At 37.8% G+C, this 27018-nt stretch overlaps 1 protein-coding gene across 2 annotated transcripts in view; it reads left to right on the top strand.

Moving 5' to 3' along the window:
• DOK7 (docking protein 7) overlaps positions 1–26772 on the top strand; it is a 69173-nt gene extending 42401 nt beyond the window's left edge. For both annotated transcript variants that reach the window (XM_052780593.1, XM_052780592.1), the window contains exons 8-12: positions 10044–10086; positions 19451–19516; positions 20589–20660; positions 23798–23950; positions 25612–26772. In XM_052780593.1, the coding sequence (XP_052636553.1) occupies positions 10044–10086; positions 19451–19516; positions 20589–20660; positions 23798–23950; positions 25612–25748 (471 nt within the window). In that variant the 3' untranslated portion in view covers positions 25749–26772. The remainder of the gene's footprint in view (positions 1–10043; positions 10087–19450; positions 19517–20588; positions 20661–23797; positions 23951–25611) is intronic.
• Positions 26773–27018: the final 246 nt, after the last annotated feature.

Genomic DNA, 27018 nt, shown 5'->3' with positions numbered 1-27018 from the left:
TGAGTGTATTTTAAATATCAAATATTCTTGTAGTAGTGTAATGCTACCCCCTATTGGAAATTTGAATATATGGAATATAAACCAGAGTACATGGAACTGAAGCCTCTTTGACTTCGTGTACATTACTTTGTTTCCATTGGACTTGATAGGACTTTAGAAATGCCATTCTCCATTTAAAAAAAAAAAGAAAAAGAAAAAGGTTTTTTGGCCTAAATAGGAAAGATGTTTTCTCCCCAGTTACCAGAACTGAATTCAGTTTAAAATAATCTTCTTTTATGTTAAAATACAGCTGTAGGCACAGATGCCTGCAATTTTACTGTCTTTCTATAAGAATACAAATATATAACCTACGTTGATTTTTATTGTTCATAAACATCTATATATTCATAAAGGCCTTACCACTTCTAAAAGAGAAACACATCCTGTCTTTTTGCATAGCTAAAGCTACTGTATACACTGTTACTCAGCTGTATCCTGAGTAACAGCACTTGTGTTCACCTGTGAAAATGTGAATGGTTAAAGCAATGCTGTGCGTGCACTGCTGAACCTTCAACAGTCAGGACAAATGCGTGTTTGAACTCTTTTGCTTAAGCATTACACCAGGAGTTTCTCTATGTGCCTTAGGAGAGAGGTGGTTTAACTAACAGCAGGCTAGCTGAACAAGGTTCTGAAAATGGGAAAAGGGAATGTAATGTTGCTATGAAAACATCTCTAAAAAGTTGACAACACTATCTTGAATCGGAAAATCTGCTGGGTGTCTTATGCTTAAACTAAAAATTTTTCCTTTTCATAAAATTCCAGAACAGATCTGCTGCTGTAAACCATGACAGCTCAAATGAGGAGTTAGGGGGAACAATGTAGCTGATTATTATTACCTGCAGGAATTGGCCATCTTTATTTTGACCCTAAGAATATATGATATGCTGAACTTTAGAGTGTATCAGGGGTATCTGCCTTGGATCTTAGACCTCATGGTTGGAGAAAAAGAAGTTGTAATTTCTGAGCTGAGTGTATTTGATGGTTTATTTTAATGGCAATTGTGTCAGGAGTCTTTCATGTCCTGAATGGCAGAATGATTGTTATGAGATACATCTGGTGAAAGATGAGGCAGTGAAGGCTGATGTTAATACATTTTATTATGTATCTAGCATCAATTCGCAGATGTATTTGTTCAGGCTTCTGTGCTCTGAAATCAGGAGATGCTGTGCCCCAGTAGTCAAGCTTGATGAATATACCCTATGATATTTGCATATGGTGTTTTTATTTTTCGTGAAGAATTGTTTTTTGTTCCTGCCTTCTAACTCCTGCACCAATGCATGTCTGTCCATGTTTATCAAATACATTGAATTAAAATTGGTCTCAGAGGCAACTTGCTATGTCTGGTCTAGCCATTTCTTTTGGCTGGCTGAATTCCTCAGCCTAGTCCTGGCTCCTGCTATGAAAGTCCTCCTGTATCATGAACTGGTAGTGAAATGTGTTCTGATCATGCTCCTGTGTCTTTGTGCTGTGACGTCTGTCAGGAAGTTTAGATGAGATCATCTGTTCAGCAGTATTCATAATCGTTAGTGTCCACCTTTTCATTTGAGTTGCTTATAGAGATCTACAGTATCTCTCTCTGCAGCTTGTCACTGTATCTGTCCTTACAAAACTTCCATGAAATAATGCAGTGCTTCTACCTGTATAGAAACCAGTGCTTCTGATTTTTACCTGTGGTTAAGTAGGACAGACTCTCAAATTCACAGAAGTATTTAGTAATCTTGTTTGATCTGGAACCATCATACCAATTTTTCTGAAGGACCATAAGAAACTCAAACCTTATGAAATTAGTTTAAAAAATTGTAAGGCAAACCCAAAATCTGTGTTTGAGGGAGGTGGCAGAGTGTCTTTATTTTATTTATGTTTCTTAAGTTGTTGTGGTTTTGGGCATTTCTCTAACCACAGGCAGTCTAGCTGATATTGGTGTTAGGGCAGTTTATGATTGTTTGGTGTTGTGTGCCTTCGGACTTTGCTATCTACTTGGAGTGAGTGTTATTGCTTTGGGTCAGCTGTACATGCTCTTGGCTTTGTTTTCTGTCTAGCAAGTATGCAAGCTTGACTTGTAGTAGTGCCTGGAAACAGACACAAACTTCACTGATGTGTTTACACCAGGTATTTTATATCCATTGGGTGGTATTGCACAGCTGTTTTCTCTAGAATTCTGTCTAAATACTTTTGTGCACAATGAGATATGTATGTGATGTTAAAAGGATGTTATTTAGGTTGAAAAGTTAAGCCCCTTACTGTTAAGGAATTGACAGATTTACAGTTGCTCATGCCATCTTGGTTTTACCCACACGTGTCCCTCTCGTGCAGTGAATGAGGCAGATGTACCCTGGAAAAAATGGTATGTGACCACGTAATTGCATTAGAGTTCAGTTGTTCAGCACACTCCTAGTGTGACTTTTTGGTATGTAGTAAATCTAGGTCTGTTTTTGAAAAGCAAAAGACAAGAGCAAATCATGTGCCTTGCTGTGTCAGCTTCCCCATGCCCATATATTATCAGTAGCAGAGCTTGAAATTTGACCCTTCAGCATTGCAACCAAGACTCCTACCATCTGAATTTCAGGGCTGTTGCTGCTAGCTGGCAGCTGGAGATGGCTTTTGTCTCAGGGTGGAGGCTCGGCAGCTGGATCCAGGCACTGGCTTTTGTGGTAGCTGTGGCAGAGGACTCAGCCCAGCTTTTCTTTCTCTCCCTTGAGTGGACAGTTTCAGAGCATGCTAAAGGCAAGGTGTGTCATTTTTGGAGCTAACGGTCATATTCTGATGCTGATGGTCGTATTCTGGATTGGGTGACAAATGGCTCATGGCTGCAGGTGGCTGGGAAGCCCACAGCAAGCAGCAGAATGCCCCTCTCAGCAGAAGCATATTAAAATCACAGCTGAATTGTTCCTCTGTAAAAACACGAGAGAGAGAGAGAAGATGGGTACACAAATCTGGACCAGAACTAAACAATACTTTTCATTCTTTCTCATGTCTTGTTGTTTAAACAGCACCTGTAACTTGTAGATGAGTTGAGCTGTGATTATCCCACAGGCTTTAGGAGGCATATTTTAATGTGACACAGCATGGCTTGCCAGTGCCACTGAAATCGCCAGCTTCATGCTTCAGAAAATAGCTGATGTTTGGGCTTGGCTGAGCAAACTGAGATGTTTCTGAACTGACTTCAGCAATCTTTCTGTAAGCCGACAGTTGGCTTGCGACAGATGAAGCTGAGTAATCAAAGTTTGTGGCTGAAATTGGAGCCCTGCACCTGAAGCATGCCATGGGCAGGAGTTTCTGTTTAATTAGTAGTTGCTACAAAGGATGGTAGAGTTTAATAATTTTGTATCTTTTGTTCAGAACCTGATCAACTGCTGGGCACTGTGAAACAGCCCATCAAAGCAGATGACCTTTAAAGGTTGCTCCATGTGTCTATTTATTGACCTTTCCTGCAAGCTTTTTTTCTCCTGTGGCAGTCTAAGCATTCCAGCTTTAAACTTTTCTGGTGATTTGCTCCAAGAGTAAGTCATAGTCTTTAATCCTCATGAGGAAAGTACCTTAACTGTCAGTTTCATTAGGGACTGGTTTCTTTTTGCTGAAATACCTGAGCTTTGCAGAACTTCGGACATATTCAAGAGTTTTTCTTTTCCATTTTCTAAAAGCAATTGACACGTTTCTATTTTTGTGATTCTGATTTCAAAATCTTCATTCAGGATTTCTCATTGAGTCCTTTGCTCCTTTGTGAAGTTGCTGACAGTTCAAGATACTGTGGTAATAAACTATATAATGTAACTGTAATCTGCTGTCTCCCTCTACATACAAACTACATGAAGCAGTCAGAGGGATTGCGATGAAGGGCCACCAGCTATATACAGCAGGCATGAGAGTGCTCATTGTTAGAGAAGTCTGCTTCACAGTTTCTGCTTTTCAGGGACCATCCTCTGGATTTTGAGTCATGACTTTGATGGTTTTCTCTTGAAAAACTGGATGTTTTGCATGGCCTTGATACTGCACAATAGCTTTAAAATAAAGGAAGGGAGAGGAGAAAAAAATCTAGATCATATTTTCCATGAAAATTAAGCAGCTACCAATGTTGCATTCTCTCTGATTGCATTTTTGGTATGTGCTGAATAAAAATCTCACAGTGCAAATAGTTGCTTCTATTACTGTTGAGTATGAATTTCTCTTTCCTAACAAGAAGCATCTGGGAGCCTCTCAGTTATGTTAAACCTTTCTTCTTCTAGTCTGAGGACCCAGACTGGGGCAAAAGTTCATACATGTGCTTAGACTAAAGCAAATGACACCTAAAAATCATAGAATCATAGAATAGTTTGGGTTGGAAGGGACTTTTGAAGGTCATCTAGTCCAACCCCCCCCGCAATGAGCAGAGACATCTTCCACTAAATCAGGTTGCTCAAAGCCCCGTCCAACCTGACCTTGAATGTTTCCAGGGATGGGGCATCTACCACCTCTCTGGGCAACCTGTTCCAGTGTTTCACCACCCTCATTGTAAAAAATTTCTTTCTTATATCTGGTCTGAATCTACCTTCTTTTAGTTTAAAGCCATTACCTCTTGTCCTATCACAACAGGGCCTGCTAAAAAGTCTGTCCCCATCTTTCTTATAAGCCCCCTTTAGGTATTAAAATAAGGTCTTCCTGCAGTCTTCTCTTCTCCAGGCTGAATGACCCCAACTCTCTCAGCCTGCCCTCATAGGAGAGGTACTCCAGCTCTCTGATTATCTTTGTGGCCCTTCTCTGGACCTGCTTCAACACACCCATGTCTTTCCTGTGCTGAGAACTCCCTTACTAGGTTCAGAATAATGGAGCTATAATAAGCTGCCAAACTTAGATGAGCTGAAAGAAAAGCTTTATTTCTAAAGATACACAAAGGGAATTACATAAGCTGTGACTGATGAGGTGTGTCTGAAATGTTGACAGTTATCAGGCAAATGGCATTTCATTCCTCTTGCCAGTGATGATGGAGCCCAGCTCAGCATTACAATCTACAGAAGCTGATCTACTTTTTCTTGGAAGTGTGGTTTCCTCCTTTTTAGGAGGAAAAAATATGAAACAAAAATGTTTTGGTTCTTTGAAAATACATGCTTTATATGCAACAGCTATCTATCAGTTCCTACTCTTAGAGCCAGTAATGGGAAGGATTAGCCTTAAGACAATATTTTCCTTCTTTCTTTTCTGCCCATCTGACTCTCAGTCTCCCAGCTCCCTTTTACACCACAGAGATGAGCTTACAAAGCAGTTGTGATGCCTTTTGTCACTATGAATCTGGCAAAACTTTTTCCAGAAAGAGGAAATTGTGCAGTACAGTATCTTTGCTCCTTGCTGTGGAGCTTGTACTGGAAGATCTGGACTTTGGGACTTACCTTGTGTCCAAAGACTAAAACTCCCATTAGCAGAAGTGGAGCAGGATTGGGTATGTAGTCCATGGAAAGTGGTTTGAGTATAAAGAGAAAGGTAGGCATACTGCTCTTTATATGGGACAGTATTTGTGTCTGGTAATTTTTTAAAATGAGAACTGATCTGGTAAATCATATATTTAATGAAATTTAAAGTGAATGAAACTTTGAATGAAATAAAATGAAACTTTAAAAGAAAAAAGAGGGAGAGAAAGACAAAGATATACCAAATATACAGAGAGGGGAAAAAAGTAATCTCATTTTGATTGTAAAAAGGATTATGTACTAGGATGGTTATTTGCACACACAGAAATAAATGCCAAGGCTTAGGTTCTGTTTAGCTGTTTAGGGCAACAGAGCTAATCTTTGAATAATGATCCAGCATATCAAACTAGTGGGTTCTCCTAACATCTATCATTGAACCCTACCCAAGATATTTGGAAGCAGAACATCAAAAATGAATGTCATCTGACAGCAGCCAGATCACTACCAGAGTTAAAATAGCCCTGGACATGTAGTCCATGATGTGTGACATATAAGTGGTACATATCCGTTTACTGTGGGTGTTGTAGTGATGAGGTTGTTTGAACTAACAACCATGCATCACATACTTCAGCACTCAGCTCTTGGGTCACAGATAAAAGAATCTACATTAGAAAGATATTTAACTTATATTTATGAGTAATATTATGAGATATGCAGGATTTAGATACTTGCTTTGTTGGTTATTGTCTGAATATCATAGCAGGCATAACAAAAGCATATTATTTGAGTGAGGTCAGTTACCCCTTTTTTTCTTTGGTGCAATCATATGGTAGGTTGAGACAAGTATTATACTTTGCATTTGAAAACCATGCATTTACATTTGTACGTTATGCCATAATAATTTAAAAAGTTTCTTCTACAGACAAAAGCATGTTTTGTCTGAGTTTTGTAGAATTAAAAAAAGATAGCTTTTAAGTCTCTGATGCTGTTCTTTCTACTGAGTTGCCTTAGCGGTAGCCATTGTAAGTTAGCGAAGTCTCTGCCTTACAGAGGATTGCAGCAGGAGGCCTCAGAGTTGCAGAAATAATAGAATATGATGTATTGAAATGGAAATGAAGACAACAATCTTATAGACTGGAAAAATCACTTGATAACAAAAGACTGGTTTTATTTTTGTTATTATCTCAGACTCATTTATTTAATCACATCTGATTCTTTTAGTTACTTGGTGCCTTTCATCTACTCCCTAAAATTTCAATGATATTTTATCAGTGTCCCACATCTGATGTAATTTCACACATCTAAATTCTGTGTGCCTTTTTGCATCTTTCTTTGTCAAGTATAATCTAATCTTCTAATAATGACTTTAAAAGTATATTTATTTGATGTTATCTGTCTAGCCTTTATCAATTTTCTTATCTTACCTAATTTGTACATTTTTATGAAAAACTTTTTAGAATTTATTTTATAAGAGTGACTAGGAGTTCCAGGCATGAAATAAGACTCCATTGTTGAACGAACTGTACCTATGTTAACAAATGCTCTCTCTTTAATTTTCAGTTATTTCCATGTCATATATGATGTGCACAATAAAAGGCAAATGATGGTTTGAATTCTCACTCACATTCAGAGGTCAGAAAGCCCCAATGATTCATTTTAACTCGCATTAAGCAGCACATCACCAAAACAAAAAAGTTTCTGCAACTGAAATGTTTTTAACAGTTTGGCATTGCCAACTTTTCAATCCTCATTCTTGCAGAAGTGCTATACTTGTGCAACACTGAGAGGAGGGAAAAATGGTAAAACTTCATTTGCAAGTAAATCAAATAGTTATAACTTGAATTTACAGGGGGAGCAGAGCTGTTTAGCAAGTAGGACTCTATGCTATTTTGCAAATAACAACTTTGCTATAAGGTGAGAAGAAAACCAATCATTATAAAAATATTCAGTTTATTCTTTGTTTCTTTGCATTACTGTTGCTTGTAACATTTGCAATGATGAAAAAGAACTCCTCTCTGGGAGATTATGTATAAACAAAGAACCAAAATGCTGTTCTTTCTTCAAAGAGCTTTCAATCTCATTTCAGGTTTTCTGCTTTCTATACTTTATTTCTAACCATGTTTTTGCCATAATTTAGGATATTCTGATGCGTAATGCATTTATGGAAAGGGAGTTAAAAATATTTTTCCAACTTGCTATCTAGTTTCATGCATCAAGCCCATGCCCTGAATGACAGCAAGGCTGTGCAGATTAATGAATCTAGAGGCAAAGGTGAGGAAGGTAAAGAAAATTTTTTTTCCCCTCCCAAAACAATTTTTGATTGACTTTGTGAACTAAGTAACGTCCAGTTCCCCCCCCATACCCCACAAGTTACCAGAAAAAAAAGCTTTGTTTTTAAAAGCAATAAAGTTGCCAGAAAGTTGAGAGATCCTTTCTTATTAGCAAGATTTGCTTTTCATGCATCTCAACACTGTAGTCTGCCACTTTCTACTTCATTAAGTAAGCTAGCAGTTGCCACCTTCAGAGGCAGCATAATCTGCTTTACATCCACAGATGTAACCAAAGTCAGGGAAATTATTTTTTGGTATTCTGTATTAGTAAACCCTTAATAAGTTACTGGGGACAGGAAAAACAGCATTTTTCAAGTCTGCTATAAATAATAGTGACAAAAAAAATCATAGAAATTCTATTGTAATGGAAAAAAATGTTACCTAAATATACAGAATTCTGCTTGTAATGGACTCCAAAGTCCTCTGCCCTTTATCTGTGCATACTTCTGCATATTCCCCAAATGAAAGCAGCAACTTCTGTGGTGGCATGCAGTAACTATAGAAACAAATAACATCCACTGTGGTTAAATTAATAAAATGCTCTTTTTCTGAAAGGCTGTGGGATGGTTTTTCTCTGTCAAAAGTGAAATCTTGGCCATGTTTCTGATTTCCTCCCCTTCTACTCTAAACAGTTGCTCAAATTCAGTGTCTCATATATTAAAATATACAGCTAGCATAAAAGCTCAAGTAAATACTGAAGCTGTAGATTCCATGTTTGCAATAGGATCAGGCAGAAACATCTTGCATGTTGTGTGTTGAAAGTTGTTCTGTGTTGCAGATTTCAAAACTGTATTTAAAATTTTTTTTAAAAACCTTACCCATACCCAGTTGATCCAAGTAAGCTCTTTTAATGTATATTTTATTGGCAGAAACAGAATCAATGTGATCTTTTCTAATCTTTTTCTGGCTCATTGCAAGGTGCATCAAAACCAAAGAAACCCTTTCCACTTAACTTTAACTGAGTTTGGATCTAGTTGCTAGCTCTGGCAGTTTTTTGTGATGGGCACAGGTAATGAGCTTTATATCTTAATATGTTTACCTTAAGAAAATATTGTGCAGGAATTAGTATGACTTGAACTTCTACATGGATAATAAGTAAATAATCTATTTTGTTTTCTGTTGAGGAATTTTGGTAAGTCAACACAGTGCCTGTATACGGGGAAGATATATGTAAAGTATATGTAAAGTCCTAAGTGCGTCTAAAAAGCCACCACTTTGTAAGAAAGTATAGGAAATGGACAGTTATTACAGGTCACAAGTCTGTGTATTTAGGTGAAGAAAATTACTGTCAGGTGTCAATATAAAATGGAATTTTACTGCTTTGGAATTGAGCAGTGTTATTGCCCAGCTCCAATAGGTATATAACGTTTTTCCACTTCGAAGTCCAGAAGACACGTTGATTTATCAAAAATGGATCATGATGATGAATTCTTCTTCTTGCCAAGATGACAGAAATAAAAGATCTCTTTGACAGAGTGGTGGTCAGTAGCACAGACTGGACTGACTTCACAGCCTACCTTGATGATGTTGTGCAGGAGCAGCCTTGGTGCCATCTGGAGATGGAAGTGCCAGAGCATCCTCCAGATCAGCTTTGAATGACAGAGATAGTATAGCTGGGGAGAAACCTGGCCTGCAAGCATGTTTTGGAACATGCTTACTCTTAAGTGTGAATGGGCACTGCTACTCTTTGCCTGACTGCTTTGATGTGCCCCAGCTGCCATTGTACCACCACGGTACAAACAATGTGAAACATCTGAGATGGCCAAAAGCTTTTCTAGAAAGACCCTGATGTCACAGGTGGGATTTGTAGGCAGTTTGAAGTCAGTTTAAGCTCTGGGTTGGTTTTATGGAGCTGAGTCAGAAGCACACCAGGCTTCAGTCTGCTTGCAGCACCTACCATTTTAAGCGAATATAGGCATGGCCTTAATTTACGGCTGTTAAGCCTGTTACTCCAACTTGATATCACCTTCCTCTGACTATAAAATTTTCTTGCTTTTTGCTGTTTAATTCAGGACTGATTCAATAGTGCTAAGCTTCACTGTGCCTGCTACAGTTGTTGCAAAGCATCCAAAGCCAAGTTAGTTAGCTAGCCTTCACTAAGGTACATGAAGGTTTTGCAACTTACATGTTTTGAACGCCTTCAGATCTGGGCACCTTTGTGTCTGTTCTGGATTTTAAACCCACTTGTTAAACTTTTGTGATGGTGAAGTGATTTCTCTGCCATTCTTCCTATATTTTGTGAAGTTTCTGTTTCTTGTAAAGATTTTTTTATTCTAAAATTTTCTGTTTTCTTTAGGGAACAGCAATATTACAGTCTGGAGTCTTACCAGCTATACCAGGTAGGAGCCATTTAGTTATTTCTTTTGTTAAAGAACAATGTTTAAGTCTCAAATTGTGATTTATGGAAGCAGAACTAAAAACTATATTAAGAGGTATCCTGTTCGTGGTTGGTTTTGCTGCTGCAATTCATGACTGACAATTATGAAATACATTGTAATCTGTAGTATCTTTGTTTGCAAAGATTAATATGTTTGGTTTTCCCTTCCTTTTGTAATCTAAAGATGTTTAAAGTCAGTTTCCATATGAAGTTGTTTAGTGCTTTTTCTACTTACGTAGTCGAAGAACGTCAAGAAAGTGTTCTTTTTAGGATATATTAACACCAAGGGGAAACTTAATTTATATGTTCAGTGTGTATACCCAGTTTTCTAAATAACACAAAACCACAGGAATGGATCCTTATCAGAGACAACCTGGAGATGCTTATGTCATGTCAGTGGAACTACTGATCGACCAACAAAATGAGTAAAGGGAGGAAGCTGAGTATCTGGCCTGGAAAGATTATTTAGGCAAAGGTAACACACTGACCATCTTTGCATTGTAAATCCACCTATCAGTAGAATGTGTTAGTTATCTGGAGTTCTCTAATGTAGCCAAACTGATCTGGCACCTTTTCTACCATCATTTTATTTCAAAGATAACATTTCATAAGCACTTGGTTTTGTGTACTGTTTCCATCTTAGTCCTTGGAAAGATCTGTGCAAAGAATTTGTTTAGTATCTTAAACATCTTCATATTCCTTAAATTCTTTACCTGATAATTCAGTAGATCCATTAAATTTCTCAGGTTGCCCGCTTCCAATAGACACAGAACAGCTCTTTGTGCTTGGTTTTCTTTATTACTTTTAAAAACCTTGGCAAATACATAAAGAAGTATAGCTGATTGATACTTGTGTGAACAAATCCAGTAAGATACCTAGGATCAGGAGGTGTCTCTGGAGAAGGTTATAAGTAACTCTATTCCTTTGTCTGTCTTAGCAGGAGACAATCCAGAAGCATTTAGCAGATCTTGTTCCTAGTTATTCCACTCGAGTCAGTGGAATTACTCTTGATTTATAGAGGTGTAAGTAGAAACACAAATTGGATCATTAATTTTATCTTTCCTTCTGGTACTCAGGTTTCTAGTCCTCTAATCAACCCAAGGAAACCAGAGCGCTTATGATTAAAGTGTGTGTAAATACAGGGGAACTTGGGACTATAGCTGCATGTGGTGGGCACAATATTATTTCTGCATTAATTTCAGTGGCAAATTCATTGTGGATGCAAACAATATCTGACAAAAACTTAATCTCCGACTATTCATGCAGATGAAGGAGTTAGCTGTTTTGATAACACCTATCATTAAGCAAATTGGAAATGTAGAAACACAGGACAGATTTTTAGATCAACAGAAAGGGAAGATACAAGACTGAAGAAATTTGACTGGGTGGGTTTTCATGTCTGGTACACTGGGAAAATATTGTTTAACAAAAGAATCGAATACTTCCTGGAATAAGTATAAATGCTTTAGGCAAATGCAGCATCTAAAGACAGTGACTGAAGTTTTTAGCTGTCTTTGTGGGGTTTCATCTCTCAAATGATCTCGTTATATACATATAGAACTTTATTCTTCAATACTTTTCAGAATACAAAAGAAACCCATGTTGTCTCTGTCTCGTCACATTTTTATTGTCCTCAGATATTTCATTTTAAAGTATTGTTTTTATATATGTGAACATTTCAAGTATAATTGAACTTGGCATTTCAAAGCTTTGAAAATAACACTGTAGCCTTTGAATGTTTTGTTTCCACCATCTTTAATCCAAGCCATTAACTGAAGGTCCCTGGGTGCTGACCAGTCATTCAAACAGTTCTGTTGAACTAAAGGAACACCATGAGAACTTTTCTGTGTTCTCTATTACGATCTTTTAATTCATTGTTGAGGATAACATAAGGGCACACTAATTTGAGGTAACTACTTTCAAAACCTGTCTTGCGCATGTACATGGCAAGATACCTCTACTAGCAAGAATGATTGTACAATGAGCCAATACACAGTTATAATGTTTGCTAGTGTAGCAGTCTACCTAGTCATAAACACATTTCTTTTTTATCACAGAAAGAACTGTATTGTATTTTCATTCAAATACACCGTACAAATGCAAATCCACTTCTTCCAGCGCTACAGGTGCCCACATGTTCTGTACAATATTTTTGCTCTTGAATGTCTCAGTTCTGTAGCAAGAAATGGAGTTAGAGTCCGGATCAATTGTTTAAATATTTTTCAGTTTATTGGTAGTGAATGTGGGTGAAGATATTCTCTTTCTACTGTTAGTTACATATGCTGAGCAACAGACTCAGCAACTTCAGAGAAATGTGCCTAATTCTAATGGTAAGTTCATAAATGCGGCAACAATTCTGAATTGTATTACTAGATGGAAAAAACCAAGTTGGGGTGAATCATTTAATTCTGGTTTAAATGATTTGGTTGCCTTTGTTATAAATAACTTTGTAAAGATTGATTAGAAGGAGACTGAATTAGATTGCTTGCATTTGTAGGAGGAAAGTGTTCCCATTGTTATCATAGCTTTGTACTACAGATCAAGGTAAGGGATTCTCTGGAGTTCTGTGATGTGGGAATGCCTGCTCTTAAGTATAATAGATTGCATTACTGGTTATTATGGACCTTAAAATACCGTGACAGGATAGAGGTTCAAAAATGTGATTCAGATTTCCTGATTTCTGAGACTGCTGGATTCTGGAGGCACCTGGGTTTAGTACGTTTGGTCTAAGAAGTTCTCATGGGACCTATACAGAGTTTCTCATCAATGCTTATGAAATTCTGCAGCATGATCTAGTGGATGCAATTTCAGAGATATGTATGTAGATCTTTTTCTCAGGAGCTGCTTATGTGTTTTGAATTAAGGGGTCATGAATGAGATGCACATTTAGTGTTGAGAGGTGGAACCAAAAGACGGCACTTTCCTTCACAGAATGGTGAGCTGAAGAGCTCGTCATTATCTTGATTATCCTTCTGGTACTATAAATCAAAGTACTGTAGGAAAAACAGGGCTGAAAGGGTTGTCTAGCTCAAGCCTCTGCCCTGAGGATAGGATGTACTTCTCTGTGTATGTCTGACAAGTGTTTGTTTAGCATGTTCTGCAATGAGAATCCTTAATCCACCTTAAATCATCTGAAGTCCTTTGCTATTCTAACTTGCTGTTATCTAGGCCTGTTATTTAAACCTTGTGCTTCTTTCTAGTTCATTGCAGCAGCTTAGGTAGGAACCTCAAGCTCTTACTTATAATGTCTTCATGCTCTCCTTCAAAATATTTGGATCTTCTCGGTTGAGTAGAACTCCGACACAGTTCTCCTGTTTTATGATGTTTAAACCATGAGGTTGTTTTGTGGGGGGAAAAAATGCCACTATTTCTGTCCTTAGTTGCCAACCCTTCCAAGTGAACTGAGCAGTCTGAATCCCAAGACTCCTATTTAGAGAAGCTAAGTTGAGAGCTGGAATGGCTTTGCAGAAGTGCTTAGGGACCCTCTGCAATCCCTGGAGAAGGCTTTTCATGCAGGGTCTATGCACCTTATTTCAGAAACTTTTGTCCCTTTTCATTAGCTGCAGGGAAACTGATTGCACAGATGTTCCCAGCAGCCAGACCCAGCCTTGGGCATTTCAACACTCAAATTAAACTTCTATAGTGGGAGGTCTGATCTCTCTGTACTTCTGTGTCGCATGCTCTGGCATTACAAAAATCAATAGCTGAATGGGAAAATAAGTTAACAAATATCCTCCCGTGGAAGCAGTGTACTTTAATATCATTAAGTTTTGTGACTCTTAAATTCTCTGTTATTTTTCTTGTCTGTACAGTTCCATATTTCCCATTTTCCACAGAAGCAAATTCATCAGCATTGCAACAGACACTCTTGCTATCTGACAGCCTCTTTGCTTGTAATACCAAACCTATACAATGCTTGGTGAGAAATGTTCTGAGGTGATGAATTAAGGAATAAACATAAAACAGTGCTGTGGATTGGAATTCAGCTGAAATGTCAGCTGAATGCTGATTATGGACATTGTATATTTATTAAATTGTTCTTAGGTAGATAGGGAGTCAAGGTAGGGAGATAAAAAGAAAAAATAAAATTAGAGTATATAACAGGTGATGGGTGCTGAAAATGAACTCAGCTGTCTGACAGCTTAGCTTTTATGATGGAATAATAGGCTTTCTTTCATACATTTTTAAAATTTTTATTGCGAACCTATGCAGCCTGATACTTCTATTCCAAGCTTAGGAGTAAGCTTTCAAGGAATTAATTGAGAGTAGTGAGAAAGAAGAGTCTGGGCCATACTGTGTTGGTTGTTGTTGCTTAGGTTGAAAATAATTTATAATTCACAAGAATTTTTCAAGAAATATGTTGTCAGCTCTTCAGATGTAGGAAGACAAAGTACGCTATGATACTTTTGTTGAGCCAGTAAAGGACTGTGTGCTGAACAGTGTCCACCATAAATATGTCATAACTCATAGGGCTAAACACTGTAATAGAAGAGCATTATTATAATGGGAAATTGATTAATAAACCCCTGCCATAATATGGCATGCTCTTTCTTGATTGTGCTTTATTTTATAAGGGCACTCAAAATAATTCTGTAGGGGAAGAAAAACAGGAGCTAAGAAAAAGTAAGCTGATTGAAATACATATTACGTTTACAAGCTAAACCTTGGCTTTAGCAACTATCTGAACTACTAGAGGCCTGACAGGAGGTGGAAAAAAAAAAAGTCACTGTGGTGAAACCATATGCTAGTGAATGATCCAAATGCTGCTGCTTCATCCTGTGGGCTAAGTAGATCCAGCAGGTTCCTATTCCTTGTCTTGGGGATGACAGAAGGTGGTAAGACCATGCCGCAGTGACCCTCTAGTCCTGCCTTTTCTGTATTCCTGATTTGCTTCCCCATGCCTTCTCTAACACTGAAATCTGGGGAATTACATATTCCAGCCTTCTAGAACACAAAGGTGAAGAACCTTATTTGCAAACATAGTGATTATTTCAGCTTTTTAAAATTTTTCTATTAAGGAAACACGTTATGTGACCGTCATTCTTGACCAATATAGATCCTGAACTTCAGATTCATCAAGATTTTTTGGAGTAAATGTATGTAAAGCATCAAAAAACAGACACTGGGTTTCCTGGTACAGGAAAATGGTAATGATTCTAGCTTAACACTGCTGCGTTTTTAAGGATGGGAGGCTGGGCTGGAGTGGCCATACAGCACAGGAAGATGAAAAATAGCTAGAGGTAGTTAGATCCTCTGTGATTCTTTTGGACACACTAAACAGACATCTTTGGGCAGCAATATTTGAACAGTCAGTGTGCTTGAATGCATTTTTAATTTTGAGTGATTCTACTACTTCTGAAGTTGACTGTTAGAGAGACAGGAGGCATTTCTGAATATAGTGAAATCTGTAGAGCAAGTAAGCATTTTTAAGCATCCCCTTCAGCTTTTATGTATTGCAGATAGTGCCATTTGTATAGCAGAAAATGTATGAAATCACTTTGAAAATTGAAGAGTTAACAAACCGAGGGAAGTTTTACAGGGCAATTATACAGCACCAGGAACTCTTTTATTACATTTACATGAAAAAACCTCCTGGTGTACTTGCAGTATTTCTCCTGTCAATCAGTACCTTTAGCCTTTGGATGCTCTTTTAAGCAAGGTATCTGTTTTCAAAGGAGGAGATGGAAATGTTGCTTGGCTGAGTGGATCAAAGTACTTCATAATAAAGGTAGTTTTAATTCAACAAGAAGCAAGAATTTATCATAGAGCATAGTGTTTTCTTCTGTCCTGACTCCTTGTCAGCAAATTTAATAGCCCAGACCTGTGGAATTTGTGACCTGCTCCGTGAAGGCAAAGTAGAGGCCAGTCAGTAAGAAGTGATCACTTGGTAAAGCCAGTGTAGTGTTGCATGTGTCTATCACTGGCCATGTAATGATAGGTGACAGGATTTGAAAATGTAAACTGTCTGGGCTCAGTTTATAGCATGTATTCCAGCTTCCCTCTTGTTTGTTAATTTTTTTCATGGCTCTTTCTAGTAGCACATGTGCTGTAAACTGTGCTTATTTTTGAAGAGTGGGCATAAAAAAATGACTATAAATTTAGAAAAAATGTTTCAAATAGTTGTCTTCATTGAGCTACAACACACGTTTGAGTCTAATCATATGTAGGAATGCAAAATATTCTGCAGCTTATTTTCATTTTATCACATTTTGAATATCTTCTTCCTCTTACACACTGAGGAAAGTAGAACAGAAATAAGTCTCTTGAGCTACTCAGTTTTAACAAAGACTTGAGCGAGTCAGCCACACAGAACTGGATGGCAGGGGAAACTGAAAAAATTATTCTTAACTTGGATTTGTAAGTTGAAAAGAATGATGGAAAGGAGTGTCTGTCTCCTGCTGGATGCTTTATATGTTCAGAAATTCATCTTGCTAACTTGCTTTTTCCATTCCTGCAAGTGTTATCCTAGGATTCATAAATGAGAAACAAACCAGTTTATATGGTAGCTGTAAAGAAGAAGGAAGAAAATATCTAGGTCAGTCTCTCTTGACATGTGTTTATACAACACAGTTCAAAGCTCCAAAAAAATTCCATGAGAGATTTGACTATGTAAATATTTGTTAGTTGCCAGATTTGAAAATGAGGAAAATGCAACAGGTCAAATTCTGAAGCATTAACAGCGTTCTTTTAAACGAGCTCCAAATGGGAAAACTTCAACTTGACCATAAATGGATTGGAATATTTTATTGTTTTAAATCTCCTTTCCTGTCCTGTCTGCTTTTCACAAATCCTAAGTGTTGCTTAAAAATCCATGTTTCCTCTGGAATGATTTCTGCTGAATTACATTAAGTTTTTGAGGGAGAGGAAAAAAAAACAAACCCACACTAGTTTGTGGTGAAGCTGCAATTAGCATGAAGCTGTAGTCTTTCTTCAAAGTAAGGTAAGGCTTTCAGCTGCATAAAGCATGTTCTGATATTCTTAATAATGCAGAGACCGGATGCTCTGAGGTGAGAAACATGAAAATCAGTTACAGTGAAAATATAAGTAAATCAGCTAGGCCAGGGCTGTCCTATTTTTGCATTTATTTTTATCAGCAGTCTTGTAAAAAACAATATTTCAAATAAAGTTTTTAGTGGTTAAGTCCTCACCAGAGTATATTAAGGTTCTAAAATCTGATCTCATTTGTTAAAATACAAAATCAGTTTCTCAGTATGGTATGCTTGAAAGTTGTTTTTGTAGCCTTGGATTACCCTATACATGCTTTTGTGTACACAAAACCTACAAAACTAAAGGTTTTAGTTCAGTTGTGCACTTCTGAAATAGGTGTTTATTATATTTTTAATCCATTGTCCTCATTAAATGACATAATCTGTGGTTTTTATTTAGATTTATTTTATAAAAGTGTAGCAATAATTTTATAAGCTTGGAAATTATTAGATTTAGAAAAAAAATTGTATGAGTGTATACTTTATGCAGGGGAAAAAATGAAGAAATTGCCATTTTCTTTAGGTTCCTAGGTCATGCAGTTTTCTTTGGTGTTTGAGACTGCTATTTTTCTTATAGAATTTCTTTATGTTGCATAAAAATTACGGTAATTTTTGGACGCTATTTTAAAAACAATTTGCAGAGAAGTGTCTCACCTGCTCAGAGACTATTCATCATCTTAGAAGAGTGTTAATTTTATACCTGATCCCCAACACACAGCAGCACATAGCACAGCTGCCCTGTCACCAGTGACAGGGTTACTCATAAGCACAGCCTCCTACCTTATTTCTGTTAAATACCATTTACTTGCACAAAGTTCCCTCAAAATTATTCATGTGAGGAAGTAAATGCCACTCATCTTGATTAAGATGCCCACAGTGACAACAGTAGAGACAAGGCATTCACAGCTGGATAGGAATAACGCTAACTGAACAAGTGGGTATAATGCTGATTAGTTTGCTGGTTAAATAAAGAAGGGATGTGTGTATGTAGACGAACCACACTACATGTGTACCACTCTGTAGGTTTCCGAGTTGCTAGCTCTTGTTTCCTCAAACTTCCGTATCTAATACTGTACCTGGGACAGCTTCCTGCTGATCTGAATTGGGCTGGGGAAAGGAGACTGACTGTGCCATCTGACATGCCCTCGGTAAAGCTTTCCGGGCTGTAACACTTGGAATGGTATTTCACAAGAACTGGCTATGACCTGGATTCAAACCCCATGGAAGCTAGATCCTTCGCCTACCCTTCACGCTGCCCGTTTATGCATGTCTAAAACTGGATGGTGGACTACTGAAGTGCGTGATTGTCCTGGTTTCAGCTGGGATAGAGTTAACTGTCTTCCTATTAGCTGGTACGGTTTTGAGTTCAGTATGCGAAGAATGTTGATAATGCTGATGTTTTCAGTTGTTGCTCAGTAGTGTTTAGTCTAAAGTCAAAGAGTTTTCAGCTTCTCATGCCCAGCCAGCGAGAAAGCTGGAGGGGCACAAGAAGTCGGCACAGGACACAGCCAGGGCAGCTGACCCAAACTGGCCAAGGGGGTATTCCATAGCATGGGACATCCCATCCAGTATAGGAACTGGGAAGTGGGGGGCGGGGAAATCGCCACTTGGGAACTGGCTGGCTGTCAGTCGGCGGGTGGTGAGCAATTGCACTGCGCATCATTTGTACATTCCAATCCTTTCATTATTACTTTTGTCATTTTATTAGTGTTATCATTATCATTATTAGTTTCTTCTTTTCTGTTCTATTAAACTGTTCTTATCTCAACCCACGAGTTTTACTTCTTTTCCCGATTTTCTCCCCCATCCCACTGGGGGGGGGGCAGTGAGTGAGCGGCTGCGTGGTGCTTAGTTGCTGGCTGGGGTTAAACCATGACAGTGATACAGTTCTTCCCATTGACTTCAATAGGTTTTGGATCCAGTTGGATGAGATTTTAATGAACACTTTAAACTTTGTGGTTGCCAAAGCTACATTATGGATTGCAAAGGCAACTCCCCACTCAGTTTTCATTGCCATTTTACTTCTTAGTTCAAGACTGTCTCTGTGAGGTAGTACTCACCACAACCAGGGAGGCCAGTATCCTGAAGTTTTATAGAAGGCATCCTTTCTTTCTAAAGAAAGAAAACAATAAAATTAGATTATAGTGCCACAATCTCAGGTTAAAGAATTTACCGAAACAAAAAGGAATGTTGCTTAAATGAAAAACAATGACTTGTAATTCTTACTGAGATTTTTCTTGATGTTTCAGAATCATCTACTAAAAATGCTGATGCACAGCAGATATCTAATAATAGCAACAGGTATTTAGATTTAATGTGAATATCTCTCTTTGAAAACAGGTGGTGCTTCTGTCATGGCAGCTTCTGGGTCTTTGAAAGTACATAGAGGGCACAGCCTCCAAGCTGGTAAGTGTAAGTGGTTATGAGGTATGTGTATGCATGTAAATTTAAATTAATTTAAACAAATTATTTGAAACTTCAGAAAAAGTTAAAGGTAATATATGACTCGATACCCTATTGTAAGACTTACGTATTTCTTTGGGTTTTTTTTTGCTTTGCAGGATTTTTGTTAGAAAGGCATTGACAGATGGGATAAGTTTAGAAGAGGCAGTGACAGATGAGATAAGTGTCAGAGCATAGGCAGCAATCTTATTCACAGCAGTAAAATGCTGCCAGCACTTTAACAAAGGGCACCCATCAAAAAAAAAACACCTCGGGCCATGAGAAATCCTGCACCTTAGTAATGACATAGTGGGGAAAAAACTCCACCACATTTAAAGATACTTCTTCATGATAATGGAGAAAGAAACAACACCAGCAGATAAAATTATGAGTGTTTGTCATTCAAAATTAATCCCAATATGTTCATTCTATGGGCATAGCTTTTTAGCTTGCCTTGTTTGAACTGGGGTGGAGTCTGAGATCACAGGGCAACCCCTGCATCTTTTTTCAGCTTAGTGGTCTGGAAGCACTGGTGATGTTGTGCAACCTGGCTTCTTGCAAAGATGATGATTTGCACTTGGAAAGCAAAGTTATATTTGGAAGGGCTAGTTTAAGCATTTTTACAGAGCTTTGTCAGAAATCAAGAAGTTATCCATCATGCTGGAGGTGGAATTTTAACAAGAGTCTTCCAGATGCTCCCAAGACCACCCACGCACTTCTCCCTGATTCATGTTTTCAAGACAGCTTTGCTCCCTCATCGATGTATAGCAAAACACGCTGTTGACTTCAGTGGCCTTCAGTGTGAATACCTGTAAAAATGTCTAATGTTTATTTCCTTGCTGTTGCACTCATTAGAAAATGCTGGCATCACCACCACAGGAAAGTCAACACTAGCCACTCTTTACACTTTCTGAGATTTTTTCAGTATGATTATTCAGATTAGAAGGTTACAAGTAAAAATCAGAAAATCCTATGCTTTGTTTTCATTGTGCAAGTTTCTAAATCCAAAGCTGTTGATGGTGTTACTGTATCCTAGGTCCTAAAGGTGGTTATGAGATGCTGACACTTCCTGCAGAACCTGGAACTCCTACTAGCCCTGAGGAACCTGGTGAGTACAGGTCTTTGCAGCCAGTTGCATCAGAGGACACTAAGATCTCCTGTTTCTTTTTCCTTTTCATTTTTTGTTGTGATGGCTTCTAAATGTTTATTTTTGAGATGTTGTGCTTTGAACATGTCAGCTTTACATGTATGCTCACACATGTGTGCATGCACACACTTATCTCAGGGCTGTGTTTATGGTGTTGGTTTTCTTTCTGCGTTATTTATCACATATTTCTGAGAATGGTGCCTACATAGGGTAGAAAATATGAATAACTAACACTTGCTGAAAGAAAGGCTAAACCAGCATTTTCAAATATAATTTTCTTCTTCCCTCCACATTTATACTATCTTTTTCTGTCTTTTCCCCATCATTTCAGTGCCATTGCATTTTCTCTTTTACTCTTCTCCCATTACTTGCTTACCTATCTTTTTTTCTTCCTACATTTTCCTCCTTTCTCTTCAAGCAATCATGATATTCTACCAATTCTTTTAGAATGTTGTAACCAAACATTTTGGTCTGTTTTTCTCTCGAATTCTCCTTCCATAATGATCTCAAATACTCGTCCTCTGACCCCTCTTGTAATCATCTTCTACCTTTGTCCACCCAGAACGGACTGCTGAAACCACTGTCTTTGTCCACAGCTCTCTGTGTGTGCCTTGTTTTCTTAGTAGGAGCTTTTGGCTGTCTTGTGCTTTTCAAATAAACCCTTCTCTTCAAACATATATAAGTCAGTTTGTAGTGTCTAATGAGGTGTTTTGCTGGTTTTTTATTTGAAGGAAAAATGAAAAGCCAAGTATTTCTATGTTTACAAAGAAAAGCACAGTTTCTATTAAGACAGCACTGACTAAACAACAGAAGACTTTTCCTTTCCTTCCATTCCAGTTTGCCCACTTTGTTCTTGGTTTGTTTTTTTCCTTTGAAAAGAATATTTGACTGTTGCCAGGGGTTTCATTGTTCTGTGTGTTTCTTTTGTTTTTCTTGCACAAAGCCCTACCAATTAATATATTATTTTCCATGTGTGTTTTTTTAGTTCTCAGGAAAATTACTTGGCTTGTCTGCATCAGGTATGACATTCAGCTTCCTGAAACCTTTCAACTATTTAGCTCTATAGAGAAGTTTGCTGGTTTTCATGCTAGCCAGCTTTGAGGACACTTCACTTAAACTCCTGCTATGTCACTTTAACAGCATACAGAAAGACTTCAAAAATTATCGTTTCCTTCATGGCTGTTCATGACTGTATCAGTCCTTAATATTGGCATTTCCTTACAACTTTAACTATTTGGGATGCAGGTTTTCAGTGCTATGGTTCTGCTGAATCCCTTTTGTCACAGTCAGGCCAAGTTCCTTTGAAATACTTTAGACAGAATAATTGAGAATAATTTCTGAGAATGATGTTTGATGAAGATACAGGAACTTCTTTGATTTCTTTTTTTTTTTCCTTTTCATTTGTTCCTAACAACTGGCTTTGGGACAACAACTTGAAGTCTGTCTGTCAGAAAAATGTTTGGTTATTCTGCGGATGTTCCTATGTTTTCTTTATGAAAATCTGTCAGAAAATTGGCCAACTTTCCAGGCTTTTAAAATTTTGGACTGCATGGTAGACTCCTTTGATTTAAATAGCTTAAGCCTGGAGACATTCCATTATCCTGGAAGCTGCTGTAGCCTCTGACAATTCTTACTGTTGCCCAACTTTGTATGAGCTCTCTCTGCTATTCATAATACACTCCAAGAAGAAGAAAAAGTTCCCCTTAATGGTTAGGTTATTCACAGCCGCTGTTGGTTGGATATAAGAAGTTGTTCTTTCCTGTGCTCTAAAGAGCCTTGATCACCTACAGCCTCTCCATTCACATCTCAACAGTGTCTGAATGGGCAGAAAAGAAAAGCAGTGATTTGGACAAATAAAGTTTTGATACCAGTTTTATGTGGGGACAAGGAAGGGCTTAATGGGAGAACTTCAGGGAAAGGGAAAACCTGAAAGTGATACCATTTTTCCTCTGCACTCCTCTGTCCCAGATTGACTTAACAGCAGAAGGTGTTTAAGGGTAAGAACTTCAACTGGACTGGACAGGCAGGTGATTACTATCCTGCTGCATAGGATAGTAATGAGAATGTGACTCAAAGCTTTGCCCAAGCACAGAGGGAATACAGATTTGTATTTGGGTCTCCTGTAGCCCAGGTAATTCTGGGAAGTCCCTTGGTGTTCATGGATTGAAAAACTAGATGTAGGTGCCTGATATCAGGAAGGGATTGAAAGCTGGAATGCCTGGTTGGCCGGTGAATGGAACATTAACCTTCTACCTTCTCTCTTAGTTTAACTTCTGACAAGATTAGAATAATTGAAAGTAGGACTAGAAGAGGTCTTGAGAATTCATCCAGTAGACAAAAAAAGTTGTCTTTAAGTCAGAATCGCTTCACAGAGAGTTGTTTCCTGGTAGGTGTTAGTCTATCTCTTTTTTAGAAATTTCTAGATGCAGAAATTCTTCAGCCTCTGTGGGATTTCCTCTAGTGTTCTTGTGATATTTACTATTAGAAAGGTTTTCCCACTGTCTAATCTTCTACTTTTTTCCTGCAATTAAAGTCTTTTATTACTTGGTCTGTCCCCACTTAGTATCGTTCCTATCTTTTTCAACTCAGTACAGGGAAGCTGTCGACGTTGTCTCCTCAAGCTTGCTTGAAACAGTTCTTCACTCCCTATTTTCTGGACATACTTTCTGAACTTCTAGTGATTTTGGTTGCTCTCTTGCAGATGATATAATAGTTCCCATCTTCCTAGAACAGATTGCTTCATATAAGGCTTTACTAACCTGAGTTAGAGCTGAAAGCCTTGTGAGGTAGTGTTGCATACATTTCTTCTGTTTGAAAATTTCTGCATAGTGTTTGCTTTCTGTCACAACATAGTGAGATCACTGACTGTGGTCTGTGGTCTTCTGCATAGATCCTGACTTGATCAGCCTCTGAGGATCTTTTCTGCAGAAACCTTAGTCTTCTCATGTCTCATCTACGACTGAGGAATGTACTGTTTGGCAAGCTGAGTTGTTGCTGCTGGATGTTTGCTTTCAGAACATTTGATGGAACAGTACGTTTTTATTAAATGGGTCATTGGTCATTGCAAACTGTCTATAATAAAATGTTACTTATTTTAGAAGGAGCAGTAGGTTATTCAGCTGATGTCTCTGCATCAGATCGACCCCACAGTGAGACAGCCACCTATGTTAATATTCCTGTCAGCCCTACTTCCAAAAAACAGCTTCATTACATGGAATTGGAACTTCAAGAACATAGCACGAGCATAAGAGGTAAGGAAGTCTACAATACTATTTAAACAGCAAAGGATGCAGTAATGCAGAATGTGTGGTGCATATAGAATCTTAATTTCTCATCTACCCAGAGGCTTTTGCTAACAGAGGTGTTGAACCTTGATATGTTTGTGAGGCAGTTCTTGTAATTGCCAACTCTTTTGGAAAAGATTTTGAAGTAATGAGGTTCTATAAGATGTTGCATCCTTCTGACAGGTGCTTTGTATATGCACTCCTTCTAAAGTGAACATTTTTGTGTCTGTGGAGTTTGACAGACAGTAATTTGCTTCGTGTTCTCAAGATTTTCATTGCACATATTAGGACTACACTTACTTAATTTTTCTTGCTTGGCTTCAGAAACAGGGCTGTGGGTGTAGGTGTACAGGGCTTGCTCCTGAAGATACTGACTTTGGAGCCATGCAGTAAATGCTTAAGAATAGAACATAGTGTTCTTCTGTCTGCTGCCCATGAGGATGTGTCGAAGTGCTACAGAGAGAAAGTCAGCCCAAGTATTTGATTTTTAAAAAAAATTTTTTTTTTTTAATTCTTTTGTCTGAGTCTGGGTATTTTACTTCTAATGCTTAACTTGGACAATTAGCACATAAATATGAAATATAGCTACCATGTATTGTCATTTAGAGATGCATTCCTCCTTACAGAAAGCCCCTAATCAGGATCTGGCTCACTTTGGTATTGATGGGTTTTCCATATATAGTTTTCAACTATTGAGATTTTAATTTTTATACTTTTAATTTCAGCTATTTTATTAACTTTGAAATGCTAGCACTTTCCCCATTGGTTTTTTGTGGATGTTTATATGGCTCTAGTTAAGTAATTCAAAGCTTCTCCCAGACTTTAATGTAGTTCTCTGTACAACATCCTACTGAGATGGAAAACCGATGTGTTATCTTAATTTTAAAGACAGTGAACCAAGGCATTAAGAATGAAGAGCCGAATTCCAGAAATTGACATAAACTTTCCTAAATGTCAGCTACCCTCCCAAGCTCAACTTGTATAACATTGAAGGTGCCTTTAATGACCATAAATATTTTATTTTTTCATACTAAAGTTTTCCCAGCCTCTGGAGTTGTATGTCTGCACCTATACAGAACTATTTTACTCCTGAACAGACTGAGCAGCTTTTATCTCCCTTATTGCCAATTATTGGACTAAATTGTCATTCTCTCTGAGGCAGAGGGTGGTGGATCTGGTAAACATTCACAGAGTGCCTAATCCAGAGAAAGAAGAATCCCTGCCAACTGCCCTACCAAAGGTGTTTTATTTTCAAATACCAGATGTTGTTCATTTACTGACTAGTAGCCTGCTCATGAGGCCTCACAGAAGTGGGAGAACTGAGTTCAATTTTTTCTTCTATTGGGAGGAGTAGGGGTGGAGATTCAAACCTGGCGCAGAAATACAAGTGGTTCATTTGCTTATTTGAAGAAAACCAGGTAGCTAAAATATGTAGATAACAAAGCTTTTGAGTTTTTTTTTTTTAGCTGTGGTTATCATCTTACTCCCTTTATAGAGCTTGCTTTAAGACCAGACCAAGATCATCCAGGAACTCTGTGGAAGTGTCTCAATAGCTTAACCCTGGGTCAGTTTTACCCAGGAATATATGAGGGGTGTTGTCTTTTACAGGATTTCATTTGGTATTTCAGGTAGTGGATCATCCCGATATGCACAGATTGACATTGCAGCCACCGAGACAGCCCACAAAGTGGGAACGCAGCATGCTCAGTGCCGGGAGGAACGCTTGCAGGAGCTAGAGCAGAAGAAGAAAGGGGCTCAACAGTGACCTGTCTAGGAAAGAACTTTTTGCTCACCATAAATTGGTACTAAATTATCTTCCAAAAGATTCACATTTATTGTAAAAAATACTCATACAAAATGCTGCCATTGCTTATTGCATTTATACCAGATTCATTCCAATGTCTTGATTCCGAATTGGAAAGCTGGTAGCATGAGGGGTGTGTGTGGTCTTTCTTTTTATTTTAATTTAGTTGTAAAGTTCAGATTTTTTTCATATGCAATGACAGATGTAAGTAACCTTTTTCTATAATTCTAAAATCCTGGAAAACCTGGAATAAATTCCAGTGTTTATTAAATGGTGGCATTTTCTTTAAAAATAAAGAACTTGAATGTGTGCAGATAAGGGAATGTGAGTGTGTGAGTGGTAAGTGTACACATATGTTTGCATGTGTGCATATGTATGTGTGTAAGCACACATTACTGATAAAATATATGTATATATCTGAGTGTATAAAATATGTAAAACCTCTATTAATATATTAATGGACTCTTACAAAAGCAAGAAAATTCAGTGCCTGATTTTTTGCAGGCACAGTTTTGTTCACTTTATATGCTTATTTATGGACATGTTTAACTTTACCTATGGGTAGTTCAGTTTTATACCTCACCAAGAGTTCTGCAGCTTTGGCTAAAGTTGCTCAGATTTTAAAAGCTGCAGTGTCAGGGATGCGTATGTGTATGCATACAGACAAGAGCACACACAAACAAATTATTTAGTTTAATTATGTCTATAAACCAAAGTAATGTGAAGGGACATTTTGAGTGCTTCTGTTCTTAAAAACCTTGTGTCAAACCATAGGCTTTGATTTCATAGTTGCTGAGTACCTGTAATTCTTAGCAATTTTGCTGGAGTTGAACGTATGTATTGCTTAGAAAATCAGGTCTCAGGTTTCTCATACAGAATATCTTAAAATCAAGGTACTCAAAAGAAACATTCACTTTTGAAAATGGAGTCCTTTATTTGTATCTCCAAAACTGCCCCTAATGTAAACCAGCGTCAAAAGCACATCACCCACTAATCTAAAATTTTAGTTTTGAATCTAAAACTTCCACTGACTAATTCTCTGCTGTCCCTAAATAGCATAAAACCGGTTCTGTGTAAGAGGATGATGTCTTCAGAGATGCTACAGAATTGAGGCACAACAGGATGTTATGTTGTAATATAGGTTTATCCAAAAGTCTGTGACATCTTGCTTTTGTACAGTGAGATTGTATGATTCAAAACTTGACTTAGTTTCTTGTGTTGCATTGTCTAC

This window comes from Harpia harpyja, chromosome 2 (genome assembly GCF_026419915.1).
Source record: "Harpia harpyja isolate bHarHar1 chromosome 2, bHarHar1 primary haplotype, whole genome shotgun sequence".
NCBI classification, from domain to species: Eukaryota; Metazoa; Chordata; class Aves; order Accipitriformes; family Accipitridae; genus Harpia; species Harpia harpyja.
Note: the sequence above shows the minus strand (reverse complement) of the source record. Positions and strands in the feature narration are given on the sequence as shown.